General features: G+C 57.2%; 13 protein-coding genes across 13 annotated transcripts; 10 read left to right on the top strand and 3 right to left on the bottom strand.

The window, feature by feature from the left end:
- Positions 1 to 949: 949 nt before the first annotated feature.
- On the top strand, positions 950 to 1,458 carry PHYSODRAFT_564812 (hypothetical protein; the record flags this gene model as incomplete). The annotated part of the gene is made up of 1 exon (XM_009537408.1): positions 950 to 1,458. Exon 1 carries the CDS (start codon positions 1,039 to 1,041, stop codon positions 1,456 to 1,458), a length of 420 nt encoding a protein of 139 aa, XP_009535703.1. The 5' UTR covers positions 950 to 1,038.
- Positions 1,459 to 2,711: 1,253 nt separating this feature from the next.
- On the top strand, positions 2,712 to 3,266 carry PHYSODRAFT_252401 (hypothetical protein; the record flags this gene model as incomplete). Its single annotated transcript, XM_009537407.1, has 1 exon — positions 2,712 to 3,266. One exon carries the CDS (start codon positions 2,712 to 2,714, stop codon positions 3,264 to 3,266), a length of 555 nt encoding a protein of 184 aa, XP_009535702.1.
- Positions 3,267 to 3,847: 581 nt separating this feature from the next.
- On the top strand, positions 3,848 to 4,467 carry PHYSODRAFT_288672 (hypothetical protein). Its single transcript, XM_009537406.1, has one exon. It carries the CDS (start codon positions 3,866 to 3,868, stop codon positions 4,427 to 4,429), a length of 564 nt encoding a protein of 187 aa, XP_009535701.1. The 5' UTR covers positions 3,848 to 3,865; the 3' UTR covers positions 4,430 to 4,467.
- Positions 4,468 to 5,360: 893 nt separating this feature from the next.
- Positions 5,361 to 6,140, top strand: PHYSODRAFT_524234 (hypothetical protein; the record flags this gene model as incomplete). Its single annotated transcript, XM_009537405.1, is given in 4 exon segments — positions 5,361 to 5,459; positions 5,478 to 5,580; positions 5,597 to 5,820; positions 5,904 to 6,140. Coding segments are annotated over 4 exon segments (663 nt in total), but the record flags the coding sequence as incomplete, so codon positions are not given.
- A 377-nt stretch (positions 6,141 to 6,517) lies between these two features.
- Positions 6,518 to 7,177, bottom strand: PHYSODRAFT_412822 (hypothetical protein; the record flags this gene model as incomplete). Its single annotated transcript, XM_009537404.1, has 1 exon — positions 6,518 to 7,177. A coding segment is annotated over one exon (660 nt), but the record flags the coding sequence as incomplete, so codon positions are not given.
- A 952-nt stretch (positions 7,178 to 8,129) lies between these two features.
- PHYSODRAFT_400484 (hypothetical protein) lies at positions 8,130 to 8,852 on the top strand (the record flags this gene model as incomplete). Its single annotated transcript, XM_009537403.1, has 1 exon — positions 8,130 to 8,852. A coding segment is annotated over one exon (723 nt), but the record flags the coding sequence as incomplete, so codon positions are not given.
- Positions 8,853 to 13,643: 4,791 nt separating this feature from the next.
- Positions 13,644 to 16,451, top strand: PHYSODRAFT_564803 (hypothetical protein; the record flags this gene model as incomplete). The annotated part of the gene is made up of 4 exons (XM_009537402.1): positions 13,644 to 14,120; positions 14,195 to 14,509; positions 14,593 to 14,931; positions 15,159 to 16,451. The coding sequence occupies 4 exons, from the start codon at positions 13,644 to 13,646 to the stop codon at positions 16,449 to 16,451; spliced, it is 2,424 nt and encodes an 807-aa protein (XP_009535697.1).
- A 10-nt stretch (positions 16,452 to 16,461) lies between these two features.
- Positions 16,462 to 19,461, top strand: PHYSODRAFT_288671 (hypothetical protein). Its single transcript, XM_009537401.1, has one exon. The coding sequence runs from the start codon at positions 18,308 to 18,310 to the stop codon at positions 19,124 to 19,126; it is 819 nt and encodes a 272-aa protein (XP_009535696.1). The 5' UTR covers positions 16,462 to 18,307; the 3' UTR covers positions 19,127 to 19,461.
- A 362-nt stretch (positions 19,462 to 19,823) lies between these two features.
- PHYSODRAFT_252263 (hypothetical protein) lies at positions 19,824 to 20,274 on the top strand (the record flags this gene model as incomplete). The annotated part of the gene is made up of 3 exons (XM_009537400.1): positions 19,824 to 19,877; positions 19,944 to 20,080; positions 20,151 to 20,274. 3 exons carry the CDS (start codon positions 19,824 to 19,826, stop codon positions 20,272 to 20,274), a joined length of 315 nt encoding a protein of 104 aa, XP_009535695.1.
- Positions 20,275 to 20,598: 324 nt separating this feature from the next.
- On the bottom strand, positions 20,599 to 21,434 carry PHYSODRAFT_252267 (hypothetical protein; the record flags this gene model as incomplete). Its single annotated transcript, XM_009537399.1, has 2 exons — positions 20,599 to 21,182; positions 21,248 to 21,434. 2 exons carry the CDS (start codon positions 21,432 to 21,434, stop codon positions 20,599 to 20,601), a joined length of 771 nt encoding a protein of 256 aa, XP_009535694.1.
- Positions 21,435 to 22,199: 765 nt separating this feature from the next.
- Positions 22,200 to 23,882, bottom strand: PHYSODRAFT_362036 (hypothetical protein; the record flags this gene model as incomplete). Its single annotated transcript, XM_009537398.1, has 1 exon — positions 22,200 to 23,882. The coding sequence occupies one exon, from the start codon at positions 23,880 to 23,882 to the stop codon at positions 22,200 to 22,202; it is 1,683 nt and encodes a 560-aa protein (XP_009535693.1).
- A 1,704-nt stretch (positions 23,883 to 25,586) lies between these two features.
- On the top strand, positions 25,587 to 25,901 carry PHYSODRAFT_339438 (hypothetical protein; the record flags this gene model as incomplete). Its single annotated transcript, XM_009537397.1, has 1 exon — positions 25,587 to 25,901. One exon carries the CDS (start codon positions 25,587 to 25,589, stop codon positions 25,899 to 25,901), a length of 315 nt encoding a protein of 104 aa, XP_009535692.1.
- Positions 25,902 to 26,891: 990 nt separating this feature from the next.
- Positions 26,892 to 27,647, top strand: PHYSODRAFT_305843 (hypothetical protein; the record flags this gene model as incomplete). The annotated part of the gene is made up of 1 exon (XM_009537396.1): positions 26,892 to 27,647. One exon carries the CDS (start codon positions 26,892 to 26,894, stop codon positions 27,645 to 27,647), a length of 756 nt encoding a protein of 251 aa, XP_009535691.1.
- Between the last annotated feature and the right edge of the window lie 35 nt (positions 27,648 to 27,682).

Below are 27,682 nucleotides of genomic sequence, written 5' to 3'. Positions count from 1 at the left end.
TCTCGTCGCTGGAGGAGTTGGTGACGTTCATCGACGCGTGGGATGCCGACAGCAGCCGCAGCCTCGGTGACGTCACTACGAGTGAGAGCGAGAATGACAGCTCGCCTTTCAGCAACGATGACGTGGAATCCATGCTGCTCGACTCGCTTGACGATGTACTAGAGAAGGCAAGTTTCTTACCCGATAAACAACCGGAGGCGAAGAAAGCTGTGAAAAGGAGCAGGAAGAAAGCCCCAGGCGCTTCTACACGACTGCAGCGTCGCAAGAAGGCGGAGATCTTGGCACTGCGGGCTCAAAGCCACGAATTACAGAGGGAGTTGGAGCAACTACAGCGAGTTCATGCTCGATCAAGTGCTTCGGTGAGCTTGGTGGATACCTCGCTTCAAAGTGGTGTAGTGCCAATTTCATGGTATGCAATTGCTGCCACGGAATACCAAGAGCGGCTCAAGTCGGAGATAATGAACCAGAAGTTGCGATATGTGCTCCTGGAGCAGATGAAGATGAATACGGCGCTGCGAGGCGTTTTCCAGACACAGACTTCACTTGGAGTAAGTATTAACCTGCGGCAATTCTACCTCCAAGTTCCTACTGCTGACTTACCTTCGCCTGCCGATTTACTGCACAGAACTTCGAGTCTGTCCTCGGAAGACAGCCTTCCCCATCCGATCAACGCCCGTCACCTGAACCAGAATGCTCTTATGCTGTCATAGACGGGCTGGAGAAGATGGCTGAAGGGCTGTATCTCGATTCTGAAGCGGTGTTTCAGCACAATGAGGGCCTCTTCACTGACAACAGCCTACAAGTCAAGCAAGACCAAACGCGCGGCAGGGTGGTCGAGATCGCCATGACGACGGCAATGCCGTGCTCGGTGCAGGAGGCAAGCGAGATGTTCTGGCGAGAATACCTCACTGTTCGCCACTACAACGACAAGTCGTACCACTTCGTAAGTCAATCTGAAGTTGCTGTCTTGATGCGCAATTGCTAACTTCAAATTCAACATTGCGCGCTGCTTGTTTGTTTTTGCAGCTTCGCCAGCGCATGGCAGCTCCCGTGGAAAAGAGCTTCGTGTGGCGACTGCAGAGCGACGCGGGTGCGGCAGAGCTCAATGGGTTTACATTCGTGCGCAAGATCGAGGAGCCGAACCGGTTGGTTCTCGTCGAGGTCAGTCGCCTGCTACTGGCTACGGGTGGCGTTCAATTTCGCCTTCAACGCTGGACTATTATCACCCGTTTAGACGGTGAACCACGGCCAAGCTCAGTTGTCCGCACAATGCTTCAGCTCCATGCTGAATACACGAACGACTTCACCGGGACGAAAGATGAGCTCCAAGAAGCAGAAGACGTGGTGATGGGGACTTTGAGCCAGCGACTGCGGGCGTGTCTTCAGCGACTGCAAGGAGAATTCGTACTGGAAGCCGAACGGATCCACATGCCCTCCGCTGACGCAGCTTTTCGATAAGCGCGCCAATAGCGACATTTTAATGATACATGTACACTTGGATTCTTGCTCGATTTTGCGGGACATGCATGGCTGGACACTCTGTTTCGGTGTCTACTATTGAATGATTTCCTAATGTACTTGTTTGTTCGTGATTAGAATACAAGACGTGTACTCATTGCAATGACTGGAAACGGGTAATATGTATGTATACGTTTCGGTGTCTCCATCACTAAAACGCGAGCCAGCGTCGACTAGTTCGGCGCGCCACGCGCACGCGAGCCAAGAAAACAGCCGCAAGCACCAGATAGTATCCGGCGGATACGTGTACTTGTATTCCATGGCTTTGTCCAGCATACCCACGTGCGCTAGCATTAGCTGCACCTCTAGTCCCGTTGAAGTTTATGAACCATAAGCTCATGATGTGCATCTCCATAATCAGTAGCAATTGCCTAGCAGCAAGCAATTTTAGCAGGCTCCAACGTACTAGAATACTAGTATAGCAAAGTGCCAGGATATAGCAAGGTGCAAGTTGCGGCGCTGTAGGGTGCGTGCCACCCGCAGCACCAGCCAGCGAAGTTCTGGGTGATTTGCTGACTTGACTGGGCCCTTTGTGCCTTCAGCCTGCTCGTATTAATTGCGACCTGATTGCCTCAATTCGTATCCAACTGACTGGTGGCAACAAGAGATTACAGAGGATTCCCCCAACGACGTGAGCCAGGCACGAATACTGTACAGTACATGGCCTGATGGCTACGTGCAGTATTACACGCACCGCGTTAGGATCTCTAGATGATCGCAAAATACCTCAACAGGTACCACCGACAAATGACTTTTCTAATTCATAGAGGGTATGCATTATCTCAAGGAAATACGATAAGACGATTCGCGTGAGTTCTTTGGCTTAAAAGGACTACCCCTACTAAATAAATACATATCATACAACACTTCTAACAGGTTATTAGTTGCAAATGGTATGTGAACTGTATTTTTCTCGCATCAGCGCATACATCGGCGGTGCATCTCTTCGTCAATCGAGCAAATATTGTTTGGCAATCTCGGCCTTTCGACCAGTGAGGATACGCGGAAGCTGTTCGTGTCTGGGTCGGAGGTGTAGACGCAAACCAGTTGCCCGCTGTCCCGCCGGTTGGATCGCGAGCTTACGTTGTGCACAGGCACCACGGCGCATTCTGGTATGGCGGCTGCCAGCCTGCGGATCCGAGGCACGATCCTTACTTTCGAATTGCCCTTGGAGATAGCAAGTGACCTACAACATGAACTTCTTGCTCGAGGAGGAGGAGAAACTGGCGACGCTGGACGAGCTCATCGCCTTCATCGAGTGCTCGGGCCAATGCTCCGACATCGAAGACTGCTTCCTCGGCGAAGACACTGGCGGCGCGTCCCCTGTGGCAGTCGATGGATCAGGCAGTGGAGACTGCTACCCCCTGGGCTCAGACGAGTCCTGCAAACAGAAGAAACCCTCCAAGCGGCGGAGGAAACGCACGGGCTGGAGCTCGTCCACGGGTCTGCAGCGACGCAAGCGAGCGGAGCTGCAGTTCCTGCGGCAGCACGTGCTCCACCTCGAGACGTATCTGGAGCAGCTGAAGACGCCTCCTACTGCGGGTATCGACGCGGACGCTTCGTCTACGGGGCAGGACCTCGCTATGGCGGAGCTCCTGAAACGAGCGCAGGCCGAGGAGATCAACCGCTTGCTCAAGACCATTATGAACAACCAGCTCCAAATCCACGACGCGCTGAAGAACGTCTTCGAAGAGAGCGCCATTTCTACCAACAACTCCTTTTTAGCGACACCAGACGACGATATATGAACGTAAGGCCTTCATCCTGCCTAGCTGCCTAGGCAAGTCTATTTTTCTTCTTAATCAAGTTTATGAGTGATTTCGAGTGATTTCGTCAATTGTTGTTGAGTACGTACAGCATTACAGTACTGTAGTAAAGCTTGATTTGACCGCAATGAGACAAGGCTCGAGTGCAACATGTATCCCGATGGTCGTTGGTTACATTCCTTGCTCTCTTGGATGCAAGATGAAGCAAGCTCACGGGCTGACAAACCGCAGGCGTGGGCTCGCTTCCCTCGCTGTGCGCTGATGGTCTGATCTACTTATAAGTAGTCCCCATGATCTACCTACTTACGTTTGGACAAATAGCCCCAATCTACTTGTATTATTTAATTCCTCGTGGGGCGGAAGTTCCGCCGCGGAACGATCGCACAAAAATCTATTTTGCACGCAATAAAATGCATCGTCCGCGGGGCTCCGTACCTACACCTTGAAGCTTGGTCTGGTGAGGCTGACGCACACTGGACCAATGCATAGCCAGTGGTGATGAGACTGTTCCTGCGACTCGCGGTACCACGAAAAATGTCGGGTGGAGGCCTCATTTGAGAAATTGCAAGCTTCCTGCAAGGATGAACCCCTCCTCACTGCGAGAAGACGAGCAACTGGCAACGCTGGAGGAGCTCTTTGAGTTCATCGACTGCTGGGTGAGCCCCGACGTGTTCTCGGATAGCATTAGCATCGACTGCGAGTCCATCAAGAGCGTCAGTGGCTGCTGTGAGCCCATAACGTTATGCTCGATTGAGAGCAAGAGCTCGGAGCACGGATCGCCAACTACAGTCGACCAAGCCACCCCCTCAACCACCAACTCAAGTTCAGCCGTACCGGCCAAGCCAAAGCGGAAGCGGGTCCGCACGGGCTGGAGCTCCTCCACGGGGCTGCAGCGCCGCAAGAGGGCCGAGTTACAGTTCCTCCGAGAGCACGTGCGAGACCTCGAGGCGTACGCAGAAAAGCTCAAGGCGCGGACCGGCCTGGTCCGCGTGACAGAGAACAAGGCGTGCGATTGGCAAGAGCTGGCCGTGGCTGAATACAGGGAGCGGCAGAAGGCCGAGGAGACGAACCGAGCGCTGCGGAGGATCATGGACAACCAGCTGCAGCTCAGCGCCGCTCTAAAGCTCGCCGCTGAGCGCGTATAGAAAGATAAATGAATAAATAAATACATGAATGAATAGCCAATTCCACACCGAGACAACATACTGCGACTACCCATATTCGTCACCAACGCACTCATCCGCGTCAGCAGAGACAAACCTGTGTGGTGAGTTTTTCGCGACCAAGAGAAGGAGAGCACAAATCGATCGGGAAGGCCGGTCATGCAATGCTCCCTCCTCGTCGCATTCCCGACAATCCACCCACTTTATATCTCGGCCCACCCACTTTTGATACAGCATCAACATTTGAACTGCATAATCATTTGCGTTTCAACCAATCAGACGCTACCTGCATCGTCATCTCCTTCCCATGTGTCATTCCTCAACCTCAGCGCAACTAAGCTTATGACTACCCCGTTGCTCGAGCCCGAAGCCGACGACCTGGCCACAGTGGCCGAGGCCTTGGCCTTCATTTGAGAGGTGCTGAAAGTCGTGTACTTGCTGTCTGCAGAGCTGTAGGCGTAGCAGAGTTGGTCTCAGCACGAAGGTGCGGGCAGAAGACGAACGGAAGGTAGGAGACTGAGGTTGCCTTGGCAGAATGCCGTGGCGGGAACAACCAAGGCGGCGGAGCTGGTTGTGCTCCTGCTGGAGAATGCGGAAGTGAGTGCCGAGCTGCGCAGCAGCTCGGCGCCGCCGCCTTGGGACCCTTGCTCGTGTTGAAGGAGTTTCCTAACCGACCTATGCTTTGCTATGCTGGTAGGTGCTGTTGCTGCTGCTGAAGCTGCTAATGTGCTGCGTCTGTCAGTTGCTAACCGCTGCCGCGCGGGGCAACGAGAGGTAGCGACATCCCACAGTCGCAGCGGTTTCTGTGCTGGCGAGCTTCGCCTGCGACCGCGTGCCGTCTTTCCGCGCTGCGGAGCACTGCTTGGTGGCGCTGGTACCGCTGGTACCTCACATCATTGACGCCTACGAGGGAAGCACAAGCGGCAGCGACAGCGCCGCGTCACCCGTCCCCGACGACCCGAATTCCACTTCGGAGGTCGGATGTCTCCTCGGATCCCATGGACTCGAACAAGTCCGCCGAGTCTAACAGACTGCAGAAGCCCAAGCGCAAGCGCCGATCGAAGAACCCCGCGGGTTATTCGACCAGGTTGCTGCACCGCAAGAAGGCGGAGATGCAGCAACTGAGGGAGGAGGTGCTGCGGCTGGAAGCCAAGGTGGAGCAACTTAAACACACAAGGGCGGTCGGGGTCGGCGCTCACGCGTCGCAGCTCAAGAACAAGGCGGAGTTCAAGTGGATGCAGCTGGCGACGATCGAGTTGCAGAGGCGGCAGAGGTCGGAGTACACAAACAGGAGGCTCAAGGCGCTGCTGGTGAACCAGACCAAGGTCGACGACGCGTTGAGGAGCGTCGTGATGAAGAGATCGGCGCTGGAGGTGGGTGGGATGGAGAGGGTTATTGGGGCTTTATAGAGAGAGGGGACTGACTGATGTTGATGGTACTGTGACTTTTGATGCAGGGGATGGAGTTTCTGTTCCAGATGGCGCAGAGTCCTCTGGACGCAGTGGACAACAGCTCGGTGATCATGGCGGAGCTGGAGAAGACGGCGTCGGAGATGTACCTCGGATCCAGAGTCCTGTTTGAGAAGGAGGCACGTATCTCGACGATTAGCTGTGAAATGAAGCGGAGGGTGGATAAGCAGCTTGGACAAGTAGTGGAGATTGTCTCGAGCGCCCCGCTGCCGTGCTCGATGTAAGTTGCGTGCTCGTCGCTGTGGAAAGAGCTGACGACACTGAAAACGTACCCAGACAAGTCCTACCGCTATGTGAGTACCGCGCATATATTGCCAAATGATTAAGGACTCGCTACTGACTCGGTAATGTTGTATATCGTGCGAGTAGATGCAAACGAGCACTCCGAACATGATGGAGAAGAGCTTCGACCAGATTCTGCGCGGCAAAGCCGGCGCGACTCCGATGAATGGACTGCCCCCGACTTCCGATAACCACCGGTCTTCTTGGATAGCAGTGTGCTGATTCGGCGAGTGTGCTCACGCCGGCATCTGTCGGTGCCTTCCTGCGGAACTTTGCAGTACTTGGTCGGGTGTGTCTTACATGGCCAATTGATGTGTATCTCGTGGTGGTGCACCACCACCTCCATATCCTCGCTTGCGATGACGCCAGTGTTACACAGCCAAGCTGGACAGGATCCTTTGATCATCACTGTCCATTGCTTGTCGTTCAGACCGGTGCTTTCAGTCACCGGGTGGGTCATCGAGTGAACATCCAAATTCATCTCCGTTGCTAGGATCCAGTACATGGCTTGGGACGTTGTCACTCCTCGACGGATCGTGATGCTGAATGTGTAGTAATCGAGCTTGACGATCGCATTCGTGGTCCGCGCTGCCTCTCGCTGTTGTTCGTCTACTAGAGTGAGTAGCTTGGATGCTAATGGTAACTTCCAGTTGACCCAGCGCGCCGCAGATAATCTCCCCTTGAAAGTTGCCGATATGACTTTTGCCGTCATGTCCAGCGTGATTCTTGATATCGATTGCTTAAAATCAGCGATTTCTTGCTTTTGGGCGGCCGCAGCCTCTGCACCAACGTAGATTTGGGCCATAATGGCTTGTTTAGTCATGTGCTCGCCGAAGCGCTGTCCTGGGGCAAGGTGCGCATAAAGTGGGTACTCTATGGCGAGGAAAATGTCCGTGAAGCAAGAAAGTTCACTGGCTGTCATGGATTGGACCAGGAAGTATGGTGGAGCGGGCACCTCGATTTCGTGGTTTAGGATCATCAGATGCGCCTTGTCCTCATCTTTGGTTCTCTTCCGCAACTTTGTTAGCGCCTCCGCCGGTACCATACACAAGTCGCGAAGCCGTTTTTGGAGTCGCCCCCAAATCGGGCGATTTCTCCTACAAGAATTGTGAAAAAGCCTGCTGAGGAACGGCCAGTACTACCAAAGGAATGGGGACAACACTGTGCGCTTGAGACTTCAAAGGATCCGAATGTTGGTCGGGGTGGCACTCACAGCACTCAAAACGAGAGCGATAGTGTCATCCAAAAGAAAGTAGCAGCAGGCGTGAACCAGAAACTCACGGCAAGTACAAAGGTAATTGATGAACAAGACCAAGCAGAGCCAATGGACATCGAACCAAGCCCCGTTCAGACGGTCGAGTTCGAAATAGGAACGCCAGACGCTCGGACCAAGGCAAACCAAGAACAAACCCCGTGCACCAGCGAGAGGGAGATCGCCGACCAAAAAAGTCGCCAGTGGAGCACTCTTGATAGGGCGCCGCAGCAAGAAAAAGATGGCGAATGATGGAGACGCAAAGACGAAGATCGGTGCAACACGTCGAGCTAAGTTGACTGGCAAGGCCAAACGTACTGGAGAGTCAGCGGTGGATCTGAAGCGGCGAGGTGCCTCGCACTCACCGAAACGCAAAACACCAATTGAATGGGAAGAAGAGCGTAACTGTAATGATGTCATCTCAAATGCAGCAAAAACTATGAAAGGGGCGCGGGGAACAAGGCCTCTATCGCTGGTCACGACCATGACTGGAGAACGCAGAACGGCGGACAAAGAGCAGCGCTTTATCCACCAATACCTACAGACCACACCCGCCAAGGGAGACGGCAACGAGACCCCGATCGCAACGATGAACCAGGGCATTGGGCCCCCCAGCATCGGCCTAACCGAAAGTAAGGTGCGGGCAGCCAACGCGCAGCCAGACGCGACTGAGTCTGGGGACGAAGACGATTGTCAAATTACCAAAGTGAACCCGCCTATGGATGATGGAGCTTTGTTGGACACCTGGCTGGCCATACTGGGCGGACAAATCGTTGACGTGGCGGCCACGGGACAGTGTAGCTGGCTGGCATGCTATGCAGCCCTTCACAATGTTGCGGAGAGTATGAAGGCGCCAACATCGGAAGTGGTGGATAATGCCAATGAACTGAAGAAGCAAGTCTTAAATGGAATGATAGCAAACTTGGCAGACGAAGCTCAATTGCATCCGAAGGAAGTGATGGTGGAGATCAGCGCGAGTGGCTGTCAGGGTGACCAGACAGCTCCCATTCAGGAGCAATTATGCGCGTTGGCCAACCACTATGTTGCTCAGAGACAGAAGTCAGTCAAAACACAGGTCCCACTACAGTACTGGGTCAGGTCGGCTCATATTAAGGCGATGGCGATGCATGCTCGTGAGACGATCTACGTTCTCGACGTACAGACCAGTGGTATGGCCAGGATGCAAGCGTATGCATATTTCGACGAGCATCACCAAGATGAAGACATCGTGGAAACAGGATCCGTCCAAGCGGTCGCAACTCATGAAGCCATCGAGCTAATGCAAGATTTAGTGGGGGCTGGAATTCTCCCACCCGTTATGATCTTGAGGTGGCAGGACACGACGAACCACTTCCAAGCCATAACCTACGACAACGAACGCTACGCATGTTACGCAAATAACAAGGTGGACCTGGCTAGAGAGCGCAATCTAATTCCGCACAGCAGCAGTTGGATGCTGAACCGCACGATCGTCTAAAGCTGGCAAGAGCGGCAACTAAGGAGCTCAAGACGCTAAGGAGGGCAGCCAAACTTTGCCGAAAAGAACGAGGTGCTAGCGAGCCGACACCAGAGAACGCAGAAATAGATGACGATCTCGATCCGCTCAGCACGACCAAAACCGCTACAGTGCATCAAACAGCGGCACATGAAGAGAAGGTGAATGTACCAGCAGTCAAAGGCATGACAGCCACTTCGCAGGAGTCTCCCAGTGAGGCTTCACGGGAAGGGACCTGCGCCGATGTAGTAGGCGACGCAAAGCAACAGCGGTGCAGATTGGGTCAACGGTGATCTAGTCCATGATGATCAACACTAGCAAAACGAACGCTGAATCCAAGCAGAGCGGTCAAAGAGGAAGTGAGCTCGTCCTCGGACTTCGTCCTCGGGCGGCTACCATTCCTCTGCTTCATATCCTCATCGCACAAATTGGTGGACAGGCTCTCTCTGCCCTAAGTCCATAGATAAGAGTTCAGAGCTGAACTCCCCTAGAACTTGCTAACAGCTTAAACAGGTGTTCAGACTTTTGTCTCTCATTTGCCTATTCTTCTCTGTAACCGGCAAGTCGGCTCTTCTGCCGACTGCCCTGCTGCAACAAAAGCAGTGCGCGGACTGAGAAGGTATCGAAGAATCAGTGGACACTGCATAGCTACTACAATCGCAAAACAAGAGAAGAGCATGAAAAAGCAAACAAAACAGCTTTCGTGCAGTAGGGACGGAGATTGAGGAGAGCCGGGAGGAAAGGAGGAGTGCGTCAGCACAAACACGATATGACAATTGGTGTAACGTCAACCAACGTGAGAGAATTGGTGTCTCACCTTAAGAACTTTGGTGAACGACTACAAGGGCTCAAAGAAAACTACGAGCGAGGACAGAGAGACATGGTGTGTCTACAAGATATGAACACGCCACCGCAGCTACGAAGTATGCAGCGATGTGGGGGTTCAGGTATACGATGGCGTCTAAGCTTTCTTTTTGGGCATCTGGGGGCGGCAGGAGCGCAGGGGTAGCCATCCTAATAAACCCGTACGGAGCAATGACGAACCAGCGGCCATGGGGAGAAGAGTACTGGAATGAACACAGGGTGATGATTGCAGGTGAACTCAAGGGGAAACCCGTTTTGCTGGTGAACATCTATGCTTCATCATTGGGGGTAGCGAGGGTGAAGTTCTTCCAACAACTCAACGCCATTCCATTTCCAGACGACATGGAGCTACTCACACTCATGCAAGATTGCGCAGCTTTACTGGTGGCCAAATCTACAACGCGAAGTCAAGCGATGGGTGGCAGGATGCCAAGAGTGTGGCAGCCGCAAGGCTCGACCACACGAGGTGGTCCCTCCACTACGGAGCATGAGGGGCGGTGACGTTGGAGATAGACGGGCGTTGGACGTGGTGGGCCCTTTACCCATGGCGGATGGTGGACAGCGGTATGTTATTGCGGCGGTGGAATACGTCACACGCTATGCAGTGGCGGCGACAGTGCACCGGCACACGGCGGAGGATGTAGCGGAATTCCTGACGCGGCAAGTAGTGTTACGGTTCGGACCGTTTAGAGAGGTACTGACGGATGGTGCACCTGAGCTAACTGGACGAGCGATTGAGCAGCTTGTGGTGATGCTGCAAACACAACAAACGAATCCGGTCCCGTACAGGCCCCAAATGGTCGGTCTTGTGGAGCGCTTTCATCGTACGTGGAAGGACTGCGTCTCTTACGTACATGAATGCAGACGAGCAGGACGGCTGGGACTTGTGGGTGGACTGTGCAGTGTACGCATACAACTCGGGTCAGCATTCGACTGTGAAGCTATCCCCGAATGAACTGATGATGGAGCGTCGACTGCGTAGCCCCAATGAGCTAAGACATACCAGTGTGGCGAAAGCTGGTGTACCATCAGCGGCTGCTGACCGCCTTGAAGAGCAGTCAGTGATGTGCTGAACAGGCTCGAGAACGAGAACAGCGGCGTCAGGCACGATACTACAATAGACGGGTGAAGCAGAAACGAACTTTTGAACCTGGAGATCGCGTCTGGATGTGCGTGGGCCGAAAGCATCCAAATTCGTTCATCAATGGGCAGGACCAATGCGGATTGTCGAGTCGGCTGATTATGACAATTATCTGATCCAACGAGAGGACAAAAGCGGAGTGTGAGCAGTTTTTGGCGCATGTGTCATTTTTAGTTACGTATCGCTACACAGCTACGCTACTTCGGGAGGTGGCGGCAGACCTGGAGGCGCAGTTGGAATATGAAGGCGCGTTCCTACGCGATGAAGATGGCACGGCGGCAGGAGAAGCTGTGGGAGCAACGACGGCTCCTTCAGGTACAGCAGCTGCGGTCCGCGGCACGAAACGAACTGCACGAACAGTGGCGGGTGCGAGCAAACCCGATCAGTCGGACGAGCTCATGGTGGAGCTACGATGACGCAGACGCAAAAACAAGGCTGGACGCTACATCCTTGAGTACGAGCTGCAGCCCGTGAGCAACGGCGTACTGACGGAATTGTGTCAAACGACGAAAGGTGCTGGGTGTCGGTCAAACAGTACGATCGCATCCTTCAAGCCGGCAGATTCGTGGAAGACTCTGCGGGTGGAGAAGACGTGTAACAGGGCACTGGCAAAGGGTGCTCACAGCATGGTGACAGCGGACGCCGAGCAGCGATGGCAGCACGGTGTCCATGACGGACGATGGGTTGAGCATGACGAAAGGCATCTGGAAGCGGAGGGCGACCGGGTTCACGCCGGAGGGTCGCTGGATCCAGGTGGTGAGCATGGTGGGCCGCACAAACGCGATCTTGGCTGCGAGGAGGCGCACCAAGGCTGCAAAGGTGGCGAATGGACGGCTCAGAGCGAAGATCGTGGGGACCGAAGGGTCGGTCTGGACCCAAAGCGACGAGCGACTGAGTGAGTGGCAGCGGACAACAGAATTTGCAGGCTCAGAGAGAAGTGGGCGGCAACGGAATCGGCGGGCTCGGAGAGAGAGAGAGCCGCACGACAACTACCAGCTCGGGGAAGCGAGCAGCGAGCGAGGTGGAAGAGGGCAGCGAGTGCAGTGTGCGGAGGGACGGCACTGTGTTGGACTGACCAACAGACTGTTAACGTGGACGAGTACGGGGTGAGGTTAGTGCTGATCCGAGTGTCGGTACTCGCCAACAGACTGTTAACGTACGAGTACACGGGGTGAGGTTGATGCGACCTGTGTCAGAGCTTAGCATAGTGTACGAGTTGAACGACACGAACGAACGAGTGAACGACACTGTATTGAGATTAATAAATAGGACGAGAGTCCGGCTGCTTGAAGCGGCCTGCACGTGTTGAAGTTCCCTACGACGGACAGTGGACCTAGGCACAACACGCAGCGACAGCACTGTGAGCTGCGGCCCGCTGGCGAGCTGGCGTTAGCAGACTCGTTACAATAGCATTCCGCCCCATCACGAGTAGTATCTTACACCTTTCCGGCTGGCTTAGGTTTCAGTATAAACAAGCACTGTCTACCCAGATTACGCGTGAGCAGTGTGCATGTGTACTATAGTCGTGCTTCCGCTCTTGCTTTACAGTAACTTGGTGCTCAGGTGCAGAGTTTTTTTGCGGAGGTGCAGACCCTCATCGTCGATAGCAAGGCGGGGAAGCTCCAATCGGGGAAATAAAAGTAAAGTGGTTCATAGTGCTATCCCACCTGTAGCGAGCCTCGGGACACCTGCTCGTCGGTGGGTCCGCAAGCTCGCTACAGTGCTGCTGCGGGCAAGGTCCGTGGATACAGAAAGACAATGACACGAACTGGCCACACTCAGCAGCCGGAACCCCGCTAAGAGTCCCTATTTATTCACTTGTTCGTCAATCGCGGCCACTTCAAGTCGGCACTGCAACCTCGACCTCTGCTGCTACACTGCACGACTTTACAGGTGCGCTCCACGTCACCAGCAAGCCTCCGGTCAATCCGTCTGACTTGTCCTGTCTGTTCGTAGCTCGTCCTGTACTGTCGGCAGTTGCTGCTGCTCTACTGTTCTGCTGTTGCTGTCTGTTGCTGTCTGTGGCTGTTGCTAGTGTTCGCTGTCTGGCAGATTGCCAAGTGAGCCCTCGCCCGCGAACAGCCCGTCGCTAGCCTCGGACGCCCTCAGCCATCGGTTCGCTCGGCTGCTGTGAGCCGCTCGTGCGTTGCTTCGGTGCCCCTCCGCGCAAGATCGCGCCTCGCACTCGCTGTTGGCGATCTTTCCGTCTGTAACCCCCGTCCTTCGCTGCTCGCCTCGTAGTGTGAGCCAGCTGCGCTCGTGCACTCCTTCAGCATGGGCCTTCTGGACACACTGTCACGTACTCGCTACACACCCATGGGCAGCAGTGCAAGAAGTCTGAGCTGCACGGACCAGCATAAGGAAGAGCAAGTGGAGATGCTACCGCAGTACTGTATCCCCCCAGCAAAAAAAGGAACACGAGGACGATCACTAACTACTAAAGTATATTACTTCAAGTTTAATAATACCAGTAGTAAGAAGTGAACCTCACTTTACATGTTACAGTAGTCGACTTCCTCGACAAAGTTCAGTGAGAGATTTGCGCAACAGTAATAGATGTTCTTTTCCACCAATCGTCGATTACTTTCTTACTCTCCAGCCAATCCTCGACCTCCATTGTCATTCCAAAAAATTACCGAACGTCAACATCGACCAGAATGAGCTTCCTGGAGAGTGAGGAGGGCATGGACGCCATGCTGGCGGAGGCACTGGCCTTCATCGACGAGTGCGACAGCGACGGCAAACCGCGCCAGGCGCGCGCGGCTGAAAAAAACAGCGGTTGCAGCCCAGCAGCACAGCGAAAAGCCTCGAAATCGAATAAAACCCAACGTCGAGTGGGTGATTCGCAGTGCTATTCCACCCAGCTGCAGCAGCGCAAGAAGGCGGAGCTGCGCGCGCTGAGGGACCAGGCGCTGGAGCTGGAGGAGCAAGTGAAGCTGCTGCTGCAGCGTCGCCAACAGAGACAGAAAACCCGCGCGGAGAAGGAGAAAAGCTCAAAAACCCAGAACGAGGAGGACGACAGCCGCGAGTGGTTTAAAACAGCGGTGGGTGAATTCCAGCGACGACGAAAGGCCGAGCGCACGAACAGGAAGCTCAAGGAGATCTGGGCCAACCAGGACAAAGTCAACGCAGCCTTCCGACACTTGGTGCAGCGGCGCTCGCTGCTTTATGTGGGTGGAGTATTTGTGTGATTATTATTTTAGTGGGTTTTATTAACTGGGTGGGTGGGTTTTATTACCGACAGGGCAAGGAGTTCGTGTTTGAGGACGAAGAGAACAAGGCCATTGAAAGCTCCGTGGAGGACCAGACCATGACCATCATCTCGCAGCTGGAGAAGAGTGTCGAGAGTCTCTACTTGGCTTCAGACTCGGTGTTCCCACCGGACCTACCGGCCACTATTTCGTGCAACACGAGGGTGAAATGCAGCGGAGACACGAACGGCAACTGCATCGAGATCGTCACTACGACGCCCGTGTCGTGTCCACTGCGCATTGCTGCGGATGTGCTCTGGAAGGACCTCAACGTCAAAAGCCAGGACCCCGAACGCATCTACAGCTTCGTACGTCGGGGATTTATGCTGGGATCTTGTGTGTTGCTCACCTAGAAGGCTAGCTATTGACTTGGGTGTTCTATTCGCTACAGATCCGCGGACGCAAGCCAGACTCTTTGGAGAAGAACTTTTTGGTGGCACTGCACAATCCGTCGGGCGTGCTCAAGATCGACGGCTTCCAGTTCATGCGCAAGTTCGAGGAGTCCGACCGCGTCGTGGTGATCAAGCACAACATCCTGACGCTGCCGCACATGGGGCTCAAGTTCCGCGACCGCTGCTGGATCATCATCTCGCGGTCGCAATCCGACCCCGCTCACGCCTCGGTCGCGCGCACGTGCTACCAGCTCTACGCCGAGGGCTCGGAGAACTTTTCGTCGAACGAGGACGTGGTGCACACGCGCGACTACATCCTCAGCTCGCTCAGTGGTAAAGTGCGCAGGGACCACCAAATGCTGCAGAACCTCCTCATTGAAGAAGATCGTCGAGCTGCCAGCCGGATCGTGCCCATGGCTGTCTAGGAGAAGCCCCCGAACCGAGTCGCACGTGATGTACATTACATATTGAAGTGTTTAGTGTTGTTGCAGTTTTCTGTTGCATTTTCTGGGTCTTTCTGAGACACAGTTCCCAGAAAACGGCCATCTATTTTATCGTATTGGAGACTGTAGGGGAGACCCAGACCATGGCAGGCCCAAGGACCCGAGCGGAGACCAAGCGGCAGCGCAGTTCCAGTACGGGGGACGCCGCACATGGCTCTGACTACAGTGAGCAGCTCTACGCGGCGCTGACGGCCGGCGCGTTGTGGTTCCTGGGCGTGAAGGACATGGTGCAGCTGCTGGGGACGTGTCGGATGCTTCGACATGATCGGGCTCTGGGTGTCATGGCGTTGAGCAATTGCAGTGTCGGGGTGCACTTGTTGCACGGGTGCAATGGGGACTGGATGGATCTATCACTGGAGAGACAACAAGGCTCAAGTGCTGGGAATGGAGAAGAGTCGGGCTTCTGGTCGGAGTGCAGGGACCACAGCCACGTCGCCTGGAAGCGCGAGATCAACAGTCGATTGATGGAAGACAAGTCGCCTTTGGACTACTCGCGCGGCCAAGCTGCGCAGGTTTTGTCGCTGGTCGGCAGACTGGAAACGCGTCTCAAGCCGTTCTACAGTCGCGCGTACGTCGCCACTCCGTTTGGGGAGTTCTGTCGCGCGCGGCCAGTGGTGGTGACGTTGCCAGCTCGAGCAGATAAAGAGGTGACGGAAGAATGGACTATGGAGGACGCGCGCGTGGCGCTGAATTCCATGTGGGATCGCCTGGGGGACGACTTTGCAGCGCCCGCGACGGAGTACGTGCACGTGTCGGAGCTGGGGATGCACTGGGAGAGCATCAGCGTGGGCAAGCGCGACGCCAAGAAGAAGTGCAATTTCTGCGACGCGGCCAAGAAGGCTGTGCGCGAGTACCGGCGGGAGGCCAAGTCGCTGATGGACGAGTTCTCGCGCGTGCTGAAGGCCAAGCAAGTGCAGTGGCGCGCTGAAGGTCTGGACGACGACGAGATGCACGAGCGCCGCAGCGAGCTCAAGGCCGACATGTTCCTGGAAGACTCGTACCCCGATGCCAACGCGGCCGAGAGCACAACCGACGATATCCTGGCGCACATCTGCGAGCACGACAAGTTCCCCGTGGTGCCGTTCGAGGGCATGGCGAGCGGCCTGGAGCGGAAAAACGACGACATCTTCAACGCGCTCGCGCTCGAGTGCCAGGACCTGTGCGAAACCTTCTACCAGCCGCTGAAGCAGAGCCTGGCCGCCGTCGTGGCCTTCAGCGGGCAGCGAGTGCACCGGCCGTGGATGGACACGGGCGAGGACGCCGCCAGCATCCGCCGCGAGCTCATTGCCGGGGTTACATCCAACGGGTTCCTGGTAGGCGCGTACGTCATGAAGGCCGTGGAAGACTACATGTAGCACTCCAGCAGGTGCAGTACGGTGCCAAGACGATAAGATAAACAAGAAGAACCTGAAGTGCAGGATGCACCTGGACTGCAACTCGTGTAGCCATATCAAATTTGACAGGTTGGTGCTGCTGCGCACTTTCTTAGCGATATTATTGGCTGCCAGATGGTCTCGGGAGACCGAACGACTGGCTGGCAGCAGCTGGAGAGGGCATCTCGCCTGATAATGCTCCTGCATGTCACACACACACACATCGAGGATCCTGAAGCTGAAGCAGGAGCTTCCTGCTGCCGATCGCGGGCTTGCATTGCAAAGAGCGAAGTACGGCAGATACAAGCTTTGATGTTGCCGTTTCTTGCTGAGCAACAAACGGAAAGCTCAACAAAAAAGGAAAACTTAGTACAGTCAGTAATTGAGAGCATCCGTTCCGGATAGTCTCGACGCTGTTTCACATGGTGTCTCGAATCTCCCAGCCATCTGCGCGGCAAAGTGTAAGGGCCGTAATTTTTCTCGTTGAGATGGTGGAGATGCAGGGATCAGCTGGCTGGCACCTTCGTCTCGATCTATCAAGCTGCTGGCACGTGGTTTAACACGCGTCGAGGACGGCTGAAGCGGCAGTACTGGACGTGTTTTTATTTAAGTTCTGCAGTTTGCCGGTAGCATGCTATCATAGCGCAGTGATAGATGGAGCTGGAAGAAGTTACGCGTTGCTTCTGGAGGCGAGTGCGAGGCGGCAATTGCACACCGTGCCCTAGGTTAGAGAACATGCGGGCAGCTTCACCCCATAAAGTACACTTTCGGCTTGCCGCGAATAAGTTTATTTGTGGCAACATGTAATCGAACCTGATTGGTCAGTGAGAACGATACAGGTTTTGCCAGAAGTAGATCAGCCCGGCCCGTTTTATAGCCTTATCCTCATGTTTTCTCCTCGTCCCCAAAGCGGGTCGGCCTGTTTGTGGTAAACGGGTCAGCCAATCCGCGCTTCCTTGTGGCATGGGTTGAGTCAAGGAGCTCCGTCACCGGGGAGCCAAAACGAAACTGAATTTCGGCCCGAAGGACGCACTGTGTTGCTGCTTTGGCAGTAAAGCGACTGCGCCCGCCCGCGCGCTCAGTTGCCTACCCCCTAACGAGAGAGGTAAGCGAGCGTTTAGCACCGTGAACGTTGTTGCCGTCGGCGTGTGTGTCTAACCAACACTCGTTGCAACTCATTGCAGGAGTGACGGCAAGCGCGCCCCTGTCGCTTCAAACACACCAGGGGCAAGGAAAAGGAAAAGAACCCATCAAACACACAACGTAAGTTTTGCTGCAACTTCCTCTCTCTCTAAAGTTTAAGGTACTCACCTCTAGTCATTTGCCGTCGTTTAGAGACACACAACACATAACGAAACTCAAATGAGCTTCTCCAAGTCGAATTTGCCGCCCACGTTGCCCGTGTCAATCAAGAAGGAGAAGGACGGCCTGTCCTCTCTCTCAGCCTCCGTGTCTATCCCCGGCAGCGCTGGGAGCATCCCGCGCAAAGACTCCATCGGCTGGGGCGCTGACGACTTCCTGGGCATGATCTCGCACACGCCGCCGGCCTTCTCGCCCGGCAGTCTGACCATGCCCATGACGAAGCGCGGGCGCAGCGGCAGCATCTCCAGCCGGCTGTTAAGTGCGTCGGACCTGGAGGAGCGAGGATACATCGACAGGTATCAGAAGGGGGTGCTTAAGGTAAGTTTTTTTATGCATAGGTTAGCACTCTCTGTCCAGGTTATGATAGTGTTAACCGTTGCATTTTGGTGCTGTAGGATCTTATAATCAGCGGAGATGAAGCTTTGCAGAAAGCGTTAGAGAAATTCGACGCCGGTGATCCGACGACACTGGAAGCCATGCTGGATAGCGGCGCGTTGAACCGCAAGTCGTCGAGTATTGACCTGCTGGACGACCTGGATCTCGGCTTCCTCAACGTTGGGTCACTGGGCGACACTCCGAAAGATGAGGTAAAGTTTTTGTTGTTGTGTTGCATACTCACTTTTCCTCACTTAAACAAAAAAACTCTAACGTGTTGCCATGCATTCTCTAACCAGTTCCAATCTGGCGCTCGGAACCAGTCTCTGGATGAATGGGACGAACTGGGCTTCGACTCTTCTTTTGCAGACGTATCTGCCCGTGATATTCTAGACGGGGAGTTCTACAGCTCGTCTCTGGGTGCGTCTCTGCCCAATTCGTTGCCGTCGATGGGTCTCGGCATCACTCCACCCGCCGGATTCAGCTTCGCCGAAGACTTTTTAGAGAATCAGGTTAAGACGGAGCCCAAGACGGAGAGCAAGAATGACGCCGCCAAGCCCAGTACCACGACCAGCTCCTCCATCACTTCAGCTGCAGCTGCTGCCGCGTCGAGTCTGTCGACGTCTCGCCCCATTGGAATCCCGGGCTCAGCTGGAGCTACTGCTGCCCGCACCTTTGGGGGAATTGATGCCACGAAGGGCAAGGACGGCCAGAAGCAGAACTTCGTGGGCGCGTACTCGCCCGATTCCAGACGGAAACGCATCGAGAAGTTTTTGGACAAGCGGCAGAAGCGCGTATGGCGGAAAGAGGTCAAGTACGACGTGCGCAAGAACTTTGCCGACTCGCGGCTGCGTGTCAAGGGCCGCTTCGTCAAGAAGGAGGACGAGCAGCTGCTGCGTGAGTTGCTCAGCTTTACGTAATTGTGGAGCTACAGTACCGGTTTGGGTACCTACGGTGCACACCCAGGGAGGGAAAGGGTACTGCCAAAATGATGAGGTGGAGTTAGAAACTGGAGTGGAAAACAGGTCGGTTTGTTTCAGTCGGCACTCTTTTTCCTCTGCGGGTATACCCAGAGGCACACGGGTTGGAGTTTCGACGACTGGGTTGAGGAGGAGGGACACGGATTGAGTCGGTGAGACTGGTCTGTACGCATTGCTGCGGTTGCAGCGGACTGGCTGGGTCCGTTGAAATAGACGCGGTGAGCAAGGAGGGAAGAGGAGAGACAATGAGCGAAATCAACGGGGGACCTGGGGGGGGGGGCGATTGAAAGATGAACGAGGCGAGAAAAGCGGAGGCGGATGTGGTGCGTGAGGCGTAGTTTATTGGAGGGCGAGTCGACCACCGGCGTGCGTGGAGGAACTAGGTTCAGGCTCGATTCGGTCGGTCTCTGTATAAGATAATTTGCAGGCTGTTTTTCTTTTTCACGCCTGCGTCTTTGCTCGGAGTTGCCTCTGGGCTGGGTTGTGCACGTCTAGGATGAAGTTGCTTGCACCTTGGTTTAGGACCCAAGGTGTTGTACGAATCTTTCGGTGGGGATGAAAAGTTGGCATAAATTAGCCAAGGAACACGAACGTGCTCTTCAAAGCGTCGCGTCGGCTCGCAATCCAAGTTTTGGCCATGGCACCGCTCAAGATCCTCATCGTCGGTCCCAAGGAGGCCGGCAAGTCCACCGTACGCGTGCAACTACATGTAATACTCTGCTGTGAACGTCACCCCACCTCACCTCCGTGTTCCTAGATCGCCAACTTCCTCGCCGAGCACTCGGACCGACTCGGCGGACAAGAACGCTACCAACCGACTGTCGGTGTGCGGATCCTCGAGATCGAGAAGGGCAAGGCTAACATCGAGCTCTGGGACATATCGGGCGACCAGAAGTACGTCCGCACTTCATCCCTCGGCTCAATCTTTCCACCACTTTTACTGAAGTTGTTGAGGTTGCTGCAGCTATGAAGCTTGCTGGCCCGCCGTCATGAAGGACACGGACGGCGTCGTGCTCGTCTACAACCCAGAGTCGCATGTCCACGAGAGCGAGGCGATGCTCTGGTTCGTACCATATTTGCAGTGGTGAATGCTGTTGGCACTCACTCACCCTCGTCATTCTACGCCCCCCCCCCCCCAGGTACGAGTGGTTCATCCAAAACGCCGGCTTAGATGCGTCGCAGTGTCTTGTGTTTGAGCACTCGACAGGTAGCAACAACAGCGCCATCCCTCTGGCGTCCAAGTCGCGTCTGCCAAGTCACCTTCGCATCGTTGCAACTACCTTTGACACGCCCAACGTGTTCAAGAGCGAGTTCAGTCGACTCGTCACTGCGGCACTCGAGCGTCAACAGCGCTCAGGCAGCCGCAAGTGAGCCACCGACTCGTATTCCTTGCAGCAACAGACTCCTTCAGTTCAATTCAAGCTCCTTCGTTCACTCTTCATTCTGCCGATTTTATATGGTTTTCGTTGCTGATCCGCCCCAGGCACTGTCAAGAGCGCGGCCTCCTCTTCGTCCTCTTCATCTTCGTCGTGCTCCTCCTCCACCTTCTCAAGACTGCCCAGACCTCCATTGAACCCGTCGCCAGCGACATCGAGATCATCGGCCGGAGCGTCGTGGCTGGCGAGAGTCACGCTGCTTAAGACCCCAGCAGCGGCAGCACCTGTAGCTGCACCAGCTTCAGCTTTCTCGGCCTCTGGAGCGAAAGCCACCGTAGGCGATTGTCCAGTGCTGCCGTACAAAGCTTCACGGGTCGGCGAGACCAGTGGCACCGTCATCGCCGGTGGGACGAACGTGCAGCCCTCGTCGCTGCTGCTGCTGCTGCTGCTTACCAAGCACCTGACAGCAAAGTAGCCGCAGCCCCCGCACACCGCGACCACCACGAGCATGCCCAGGACCCACCACATCCACAGCACGCGGTTCATCAGGTCGCTCTCGCTGTGGTACGGCGGCATCGCGCCCACATACGCGCACGTGCAGACGTAGTCGGCTGGGGACACTTGCACACCGCGTTCAGCGGACAGCAGCACCGCAGCTCATGGCTCGAGCAGTCCATCCAGACACCGCAGAACTGGCCCGGGCCGTCTCGAAACGCGTGAGAGCAGTCACCAGAGCTCGCACACAACGCGCAACCCGATGGCGGCGTCGTGACATCGCCGATATCCCCGGGGCTCAAGCCGAAGGTCAGCGTCAGAGTCAGGGTCAGCGCCAGCACAGACACCAGCAACGTCGTCACGCCGCCCAAGCGCATCGCTTCCAGAGAGAACTCGGCTCGCCGACTTTTAACAACGACACCGCGTCCCAACCAACGGGTTGACGACGGTCAGGTCAATCAATCACCGCGTCGCAGTTGACCTCAAGAAGACTCATCCGACAATCGTGCTCTCGCCAGTTGATCCCATTCGTGTCCATCTCAACCGGACGAAGGTGACGAGGCTCTCTGCGTTGACAGTCGTTCCGTTGTGTGAAAAGATCAGAGATCCATCCAGGACCTCTACACCCCGTCGACATGGCGAAAACCTCAACTGAAGATACCTTCGCTCACCGCTCCGTGACACCGGCCCATACCAGGAGGAAGCACCACCACCACCACCACCACCACCACCACCACGACACCAGACCAGACCGGGACTCTGTAGCTGCAAAATCGTCAAGCTTTTACTTTACTTTTTCATCCGTACTTTATCTGTAGGGCCAAAACTTTGTGCGCGTCCGTGGAATCGGCGGACGCGCTTCTATCAGGGGGCTGGATGGCAAGAGCTTCGACCGCTCGAGGGGGTTCAGGGCGCCGCATGCGCCGTCGAGTCGGAGGCAATTCTCTCTGCCGATTGCAATTCGCACTGCAGTCTGTTGGTTGGGTGGTAGTTGACACACGCCACAAGGTCCTTGGTCGACACTTGACTTGACCGAGGAGAGCCGTCGGGCTCATTCATACACGCGCGTTCGTGGAGATGAATTCACTCCACGAGCACTCACTCACTCACTTGATCACACATTGATGAGAGTCCTTCCAAGCCTACGCGGCGGTCACGCCCGTGGGCTTGGGGGTGGGCGTCGTGGCCACCGAGACGCTCGACGTCTTCATGGGGCCGCGCGCCTTGTCGTTCTTGTTGTCCGCGAAGAACTGGGCCGCGTAGTCGCCCGAGGACGCCGCGCTCATGCCCTCGCTCGTCGTGGACGTGGGGAAGCCGGTGCTCTGGAAGTTGTGCGCCGCCAGGCCACGCGGGGACAGGAAGTCCATCTTCATGCGCTGCTGGCCGTTGCTGTTGCCGTGCACGGCGGCGGCCGCGGCCATGGCGGCCATGTGGTTGCGGCCGCCGTTGGCGCTGTTCTGGTGGTTCTGGCTGTTCTGGTCGAACACGTTGGTGCCGATGTTCTCGAGCAGCGGGGCCGAGCCGAACTGGCCGTTCGGGTGGAAGGCCATGGGCGTGTCCGGGCCCATGAGCTTGATGTAGTCGCTCATCATGGCGTCGTCCGAGCCGCCGGGCGTGCGGTCCGCGAGCCGCGGCGTGGGGAACAGTCCGAGCGACAGGTAGTTGCTGCCGCCGCGCGAAACGCTGGGCGGGCCGCTCGACAGGAAGCTGTCGATGCCGGGCGTGCGCTGGCCGCTGGACGTGGCGTTGGCGCCCGAGTTGGTCATGGCCAGCACGCTGGGCAGCTGCGAGTTGTCGATCTGCGGGGACGGGAGGCCCATGAGCAGGCTGAACTCGTGGCTGCGCGGCGTCGGGAAGCTGTTGCCGAGCGGCGTGCGCAGGCTGAACTTGGGCATGGTCGTGGGCACGTTGATCTTGAGCGGCAGGCCGAAGGGGTTGGAGGCCGAGGACGGCTGCTGCTGCTGCTGCTGCGGGGGCGGGCCCATGGGCTGGCTCTGCGGCACCTGGATGGTGAGCGGGTGGGGCGGCGCCGCGTGCTGCGGCTGCTGCTGGTGAGGCTGGTGGTGCCCGTGCGGCATGTGCTGCTGCATGTGCGGGTGGTGCTGCGGCATGTGCGGCTGTGGCTGGTGGATCTGCTGCTGGATCTGCTGGTGGTGGAACTGCTCCTGCTTCATCTGCTGCTCGCGCTGCTGCTGCTGGCGCTTCTTGCTGCTGAGGCGACCGCCCTTGGAGATGTTGAGCTCGGGCACCTCCTCGCCGTGCGCGCGCAGCTCCATGGCGTGGCGGAAGCAGATGGAGCCCGAGTGCTGCGCCGTCTTGTTGCAGCCTTCCACGCGGCACTCGTGGCCGTGCGAGTGGCGGTTGCACAGGCCGCCGGCGCGCGCGTGCTGCATGCAGCCGTCCACCTTGCACCGGCGGCCGCCGCCGTGGCGCACGCACTTCTGGCGCGCGTGGGCCTGCTTGGAGCAGCCCTCGACGATGCAGAAGCGCTTGACCACGAAGCCGCCGTGCTGCAGGCAGAAGCCGCCGCCGCGCGCGTGCGCCTCGCAGTTGTCGGCCTGGCACTGCTTCTTGCCGCCGTGGCGCACGCACAGCTTGCGCGCGTAGACCTGGTTGGTGCAGTTCTCGACGCAGCACTGGCGCCGGTTCTTGTGGAACGCGCACTTGCTCGTGCCGTCCACCGCGAGGTTGTCGCAGTCGTTGAAGCGGCACTTCTTGGGCTTGCCGTCGGCCGTCGCGTTCTTGCTGCTGCTGCTGTTGGCGTTGGGGGACGCGCTGTCGTCGCTGCTGGGCGACGCGCTGGGGCTCCGCGTCTCGGCGCTCATTGCTCTCTGTGGCTGGCTGGGCTGGCTGGGTTTAACGGGCCTGATGGACTGCTGTAATGCGGTGGGCAGTGCACAGTGCAATGCCACGACCGGGGAGGGCTGTGTGTCGAGTTGCCAGCAACTTGCGGAATGACAACCCCGCGGCCGCAGCGGCTGTCGTTCGGCCGCGCCGACAGGCACTCCGTTAGAGACAGACGAGGCGGACCGGGGCCCGTGCCCGTCTCGGGCACACCATCGAAGCCCGGCTCTGGCACGCGGCCCGTTCTCTGAATCAGTAGGTACCTCGCGCTCCCACTCTCTCCTCCGACTGCCAGAAGGCGCACACTGAGATTGCTTCAACTGCCACAACGTGTGGGTAGGCTGTCTGTGCCAAGATCCCAGTAGCGAGCTGCTGGCCCGCCGTCACCAGCGCGCAAAGTTATCTTGTGAGCTTCCGGGCCCCACAAAGACCTCGACGCAGAGACTCACTGCAATTCCTGCGGCGCGATCCCGTAGAAAGCAAGCAAAATGGCATCTGCCAGCAGGTTGGCTCCTAGTCAAGCAAGCGGCTAAGATGTCGCGGCGCGTCTTGGGAACGGAAAGCCCTGCACGGCGCGCTCATCCGAGAGGCTGTCGTATGGATCCTGTAATCAACCGATAATAGTCAAGAAGCGCGCGCGGCGGCAACCCCCGATCTTTTGGGACCGGCATTTTCCAATAGACTTTACAGCGGCGTGGCTCTGCGGCCGCTGCAATGCGCAGTAACGATCAAATAGAACTCGTACTCGGCTGTGTGAGCTCGCCCTCCCTCCGAATCGGCCCGCCACCTCCATCGAAGGCCAAGATGTTCAGCATTTGGGACGCTCGCAATGCTACCGAGGCTGCTAGAAGATCGAGCGAGCGAGCGAACGCTGCTTGTTTGACTCACAGTCTCCTATGTGGCACATTCTGTCGCGCGGCGGGCCCGGCTGCGCGCGCCGGCCACAATCAAACAATCCAGTGCCGGTCATCGCCCCATCGTATAGGAGCGGTGGCGTGCGTGCGGATGATCAGGGCGGAGCGATGAGTCCGAGCCGGCTCGCCTAATGGACCGCGGCGCGCCCAGCAGGAGAAGTTCTGCTGATACCGCAAGACTGTAGCGCTAAGTGTGTTTTGCGGTATCACGAACTGTGTGAGTTGTATGGTTATCTATGTGTCTCAATGCGGGTTAGAGTTACCAGCCGGAGGAGGGGGGCAGGTGAAAGCGATTTCCAGGATTTCACAAAATCGCCCCTACCGAACCTGGCTCTCCCTTAACTATAGGCAAGCCTGGGCTCATCGGAGAGCTAGCCTTGCCCTTTAGCTTTCCAACGAGACCAACTTCACTTAATGATATTTCGTGCAGCCTTCAGGCCGTTCCGTTTCCTAGAGCACTCGTGGAACTTTGGAGATTTGGCGTGGGTGACCTCCGTCCCCGCCCAGCTGCCAGACTGGGCCAAAGTATGGCCATGATAAAATAAACACGATTTGCATTGGGGTGTTTTTTGCGGTATCAGCAGCAAGAGCCGCCCAGCAGATCTAGCGGGCATGGAGGCGCAGTCGCCCGGCAGGACAGAGGCCTGCTGTCAGCTTCTGTGGCGCAGGCAGGCAAAGCAGCATGGAGCCTCCGTCCCGAGGCTCAGCTCAGAAGAGGGCCCACGCTGCGATACGTGTGGTAGGCTCAGATGATCCGCGGCGGTCTGATAGATGGCAACTCGCCTGCAACTCTGCAGCTGCAGCGGCGGCACTGCCGCCGGCAGTCTGCCGGCGCAGACTCTGCGAGCTCTGCCCTGCTCGTCCAGCGCAGCGCGGACTGCTGCTGCCCGGCCTCGTCTCCCGCACAACAACAAGCCATCACAGCCTGGGCGCATGGACGCCCGCAGCAGCAGCGAGACGGAGACGAAGGCGGATGAGAGGGCTCCGTCTCCGGTCGATGCCTGCCAGCGCAGGCTCCGCTTCAACCGCCTTGCTCCAGTGGCCCGCGTGTCCCAGCGGCCAGCGGGTTTCCCCTCGCTTGACTGACCGCAACCACTTCAACGAGATCTTGCCCCTAGAGAGCAGGCAATGGCGTGCGCTGCCGCTGCCTGAGGCTTGCCAGCGCCTTTGGTCATCGCCATCACCACCACCGTCGCCGCCGCCGCTCGTCGGTCGGAGCCCCGGAGTCCGGCGCCCGGAGCCCCTTTCTGTTGCGCACGCACGCCTCAAGCGAGCTGTCTGTTTGCGTGGAAGTGCTTCACCAAAATTCCAGCCAGAGAGCGAGCCCGCCAGCCCGCCTCGGGTCATCCGGCCGGCGGCGGCGGGCAACCTGCGCCATCGCCGCCGAGCACAGGCAGGGCCCGCCGGCGGCAGCCAGGCTGGGCTTGCTGCTCGCTAAAATATCCTCGCTCGCCGCCCGAGTGTCGAATCGGTCGCGCGGTTGCACTCGTCTTGAGCCTCTCGGCGCCCTGACAAGCTAAGCAAGCTTCGGGCCCGATCTTTCGCCGGGCAAAGCCGCCAGGAGCGCCGCTGGCCGCCCGCCGTCGAGGCCCGCCACTGAGGTACAGCACCGCCGCCTTCATGTCCCGGGGCCCGCCGCGTCCGCAGCTCGAGGGGGCGACGCCTGATCTGGGCCCATCGCCCCGTTCAAATTGGCCAGGAAAATGGCGCGAAGCCTCCGGGCCGCGGGCTCTCTTCCGCGCAAAAATTCAAACCTCGGTGGCCTCATGGGCTGTCTCCGTCGCCAGCAAATTCAACCTGCCTTGGCGCGCTTCCGGCGCTCTCCCTACTGTCCACCGGTCCCGCCACAGCAGTGGACAATTAGTTGGCCCCATGCGCCTCATTGCTGCATTGCCACCAGCACCTCAAAGCTGCATCACGATGACTAGGATTGTTAGCTTGTAAGTGAGTCAATTGCCGCCTTTCAACGTGCTGTTAGGCTACCAAATGCCTGGGACGGGGGTCTCTCGTTATGCTGCGAAAAGTGATGGAGAACGATGAAGACTTCGGCCCCCTTTGGCTATTTTGTGCTGAGCAATGCATCGCCTCGTGTTGCTGCTGGCCGCAGCGCTGCTGGCTGCGGTCTCCTTGGCGCAGAGCAGCGGCACCAAGTCGGGCTGCGAGGTGTGCGCGTCCACGGGGGACTGCTCCCGAGCGTACCGCGGCGAGCCCGGCCAATTCTGCGGTAACTGGCTGGACCGCGAGACCAACCGACGCCCGTGCTGCTGCCCGGACGACGCCGTCTGCAAGGTCTCCAACTACGCCTGCAACTGCGGGTACGCGGTCAGCTCGGACCCGTCCCGCGACGGCGGCTACGATCTAACGTGGCTCTGGTGGCTGCTCGGGTCGCTGGCGCTGCTGCTCTGTTGCTGCGGCTGCTGCTTCATGGCGTCCAAGCAGTCGAAATACCAAGGAGGAGGCGCGGACATGGCCATCCCAGTCGCGACCCCCGTCACGGGCGGCGCCTCCAGCCCGCCCTACGGGACTGCATCGACGACGTATCCTAGCGCGCCGACCGAGCCGGGCTACGCTGCGGCCACGCCGGCCTATGGCCGATACTACGGCCAAAGCAGAGACGGCGGAGGAGGAGGAGGTGGTGGTATGGGCGCTGGCACGGGTGCGGCTTTGGGTGGCACCGCTGGGCTTGTCGGAGGGCTGCTACTCGGGCACTCGCTCGCCGATCACGGTGGACATGACGGTGATGCTGGAGGCTTCGACGGAGGAGGTGGCGGCTTTGATGGTGGAGGTGGTGGTGGTGGTGGTGGTGGTGGAACTTTCGCTGGAGATTTCTGACTGCACGATCCAGAACTCACACTTCTCAGTTGAGT

Source organism: Phytophthora sojae, assembly GCF_000149755.1.
Source record: "Phytophthora sojae unplaced genomic scaffold PHYSOscaffold_10, whole genome shotgun sequence".
Lineage (NCBI taxonomy): Eukaryota > Oomycota > Peronosporomycetes > Peronosporales > Peronosporaceae > Phytophthora > Phytophthora sojae.
Note: the sequence above shows the minus strand (reverse complement) of the source record. Positions and strands in the feature narration are given on the sequence as shown.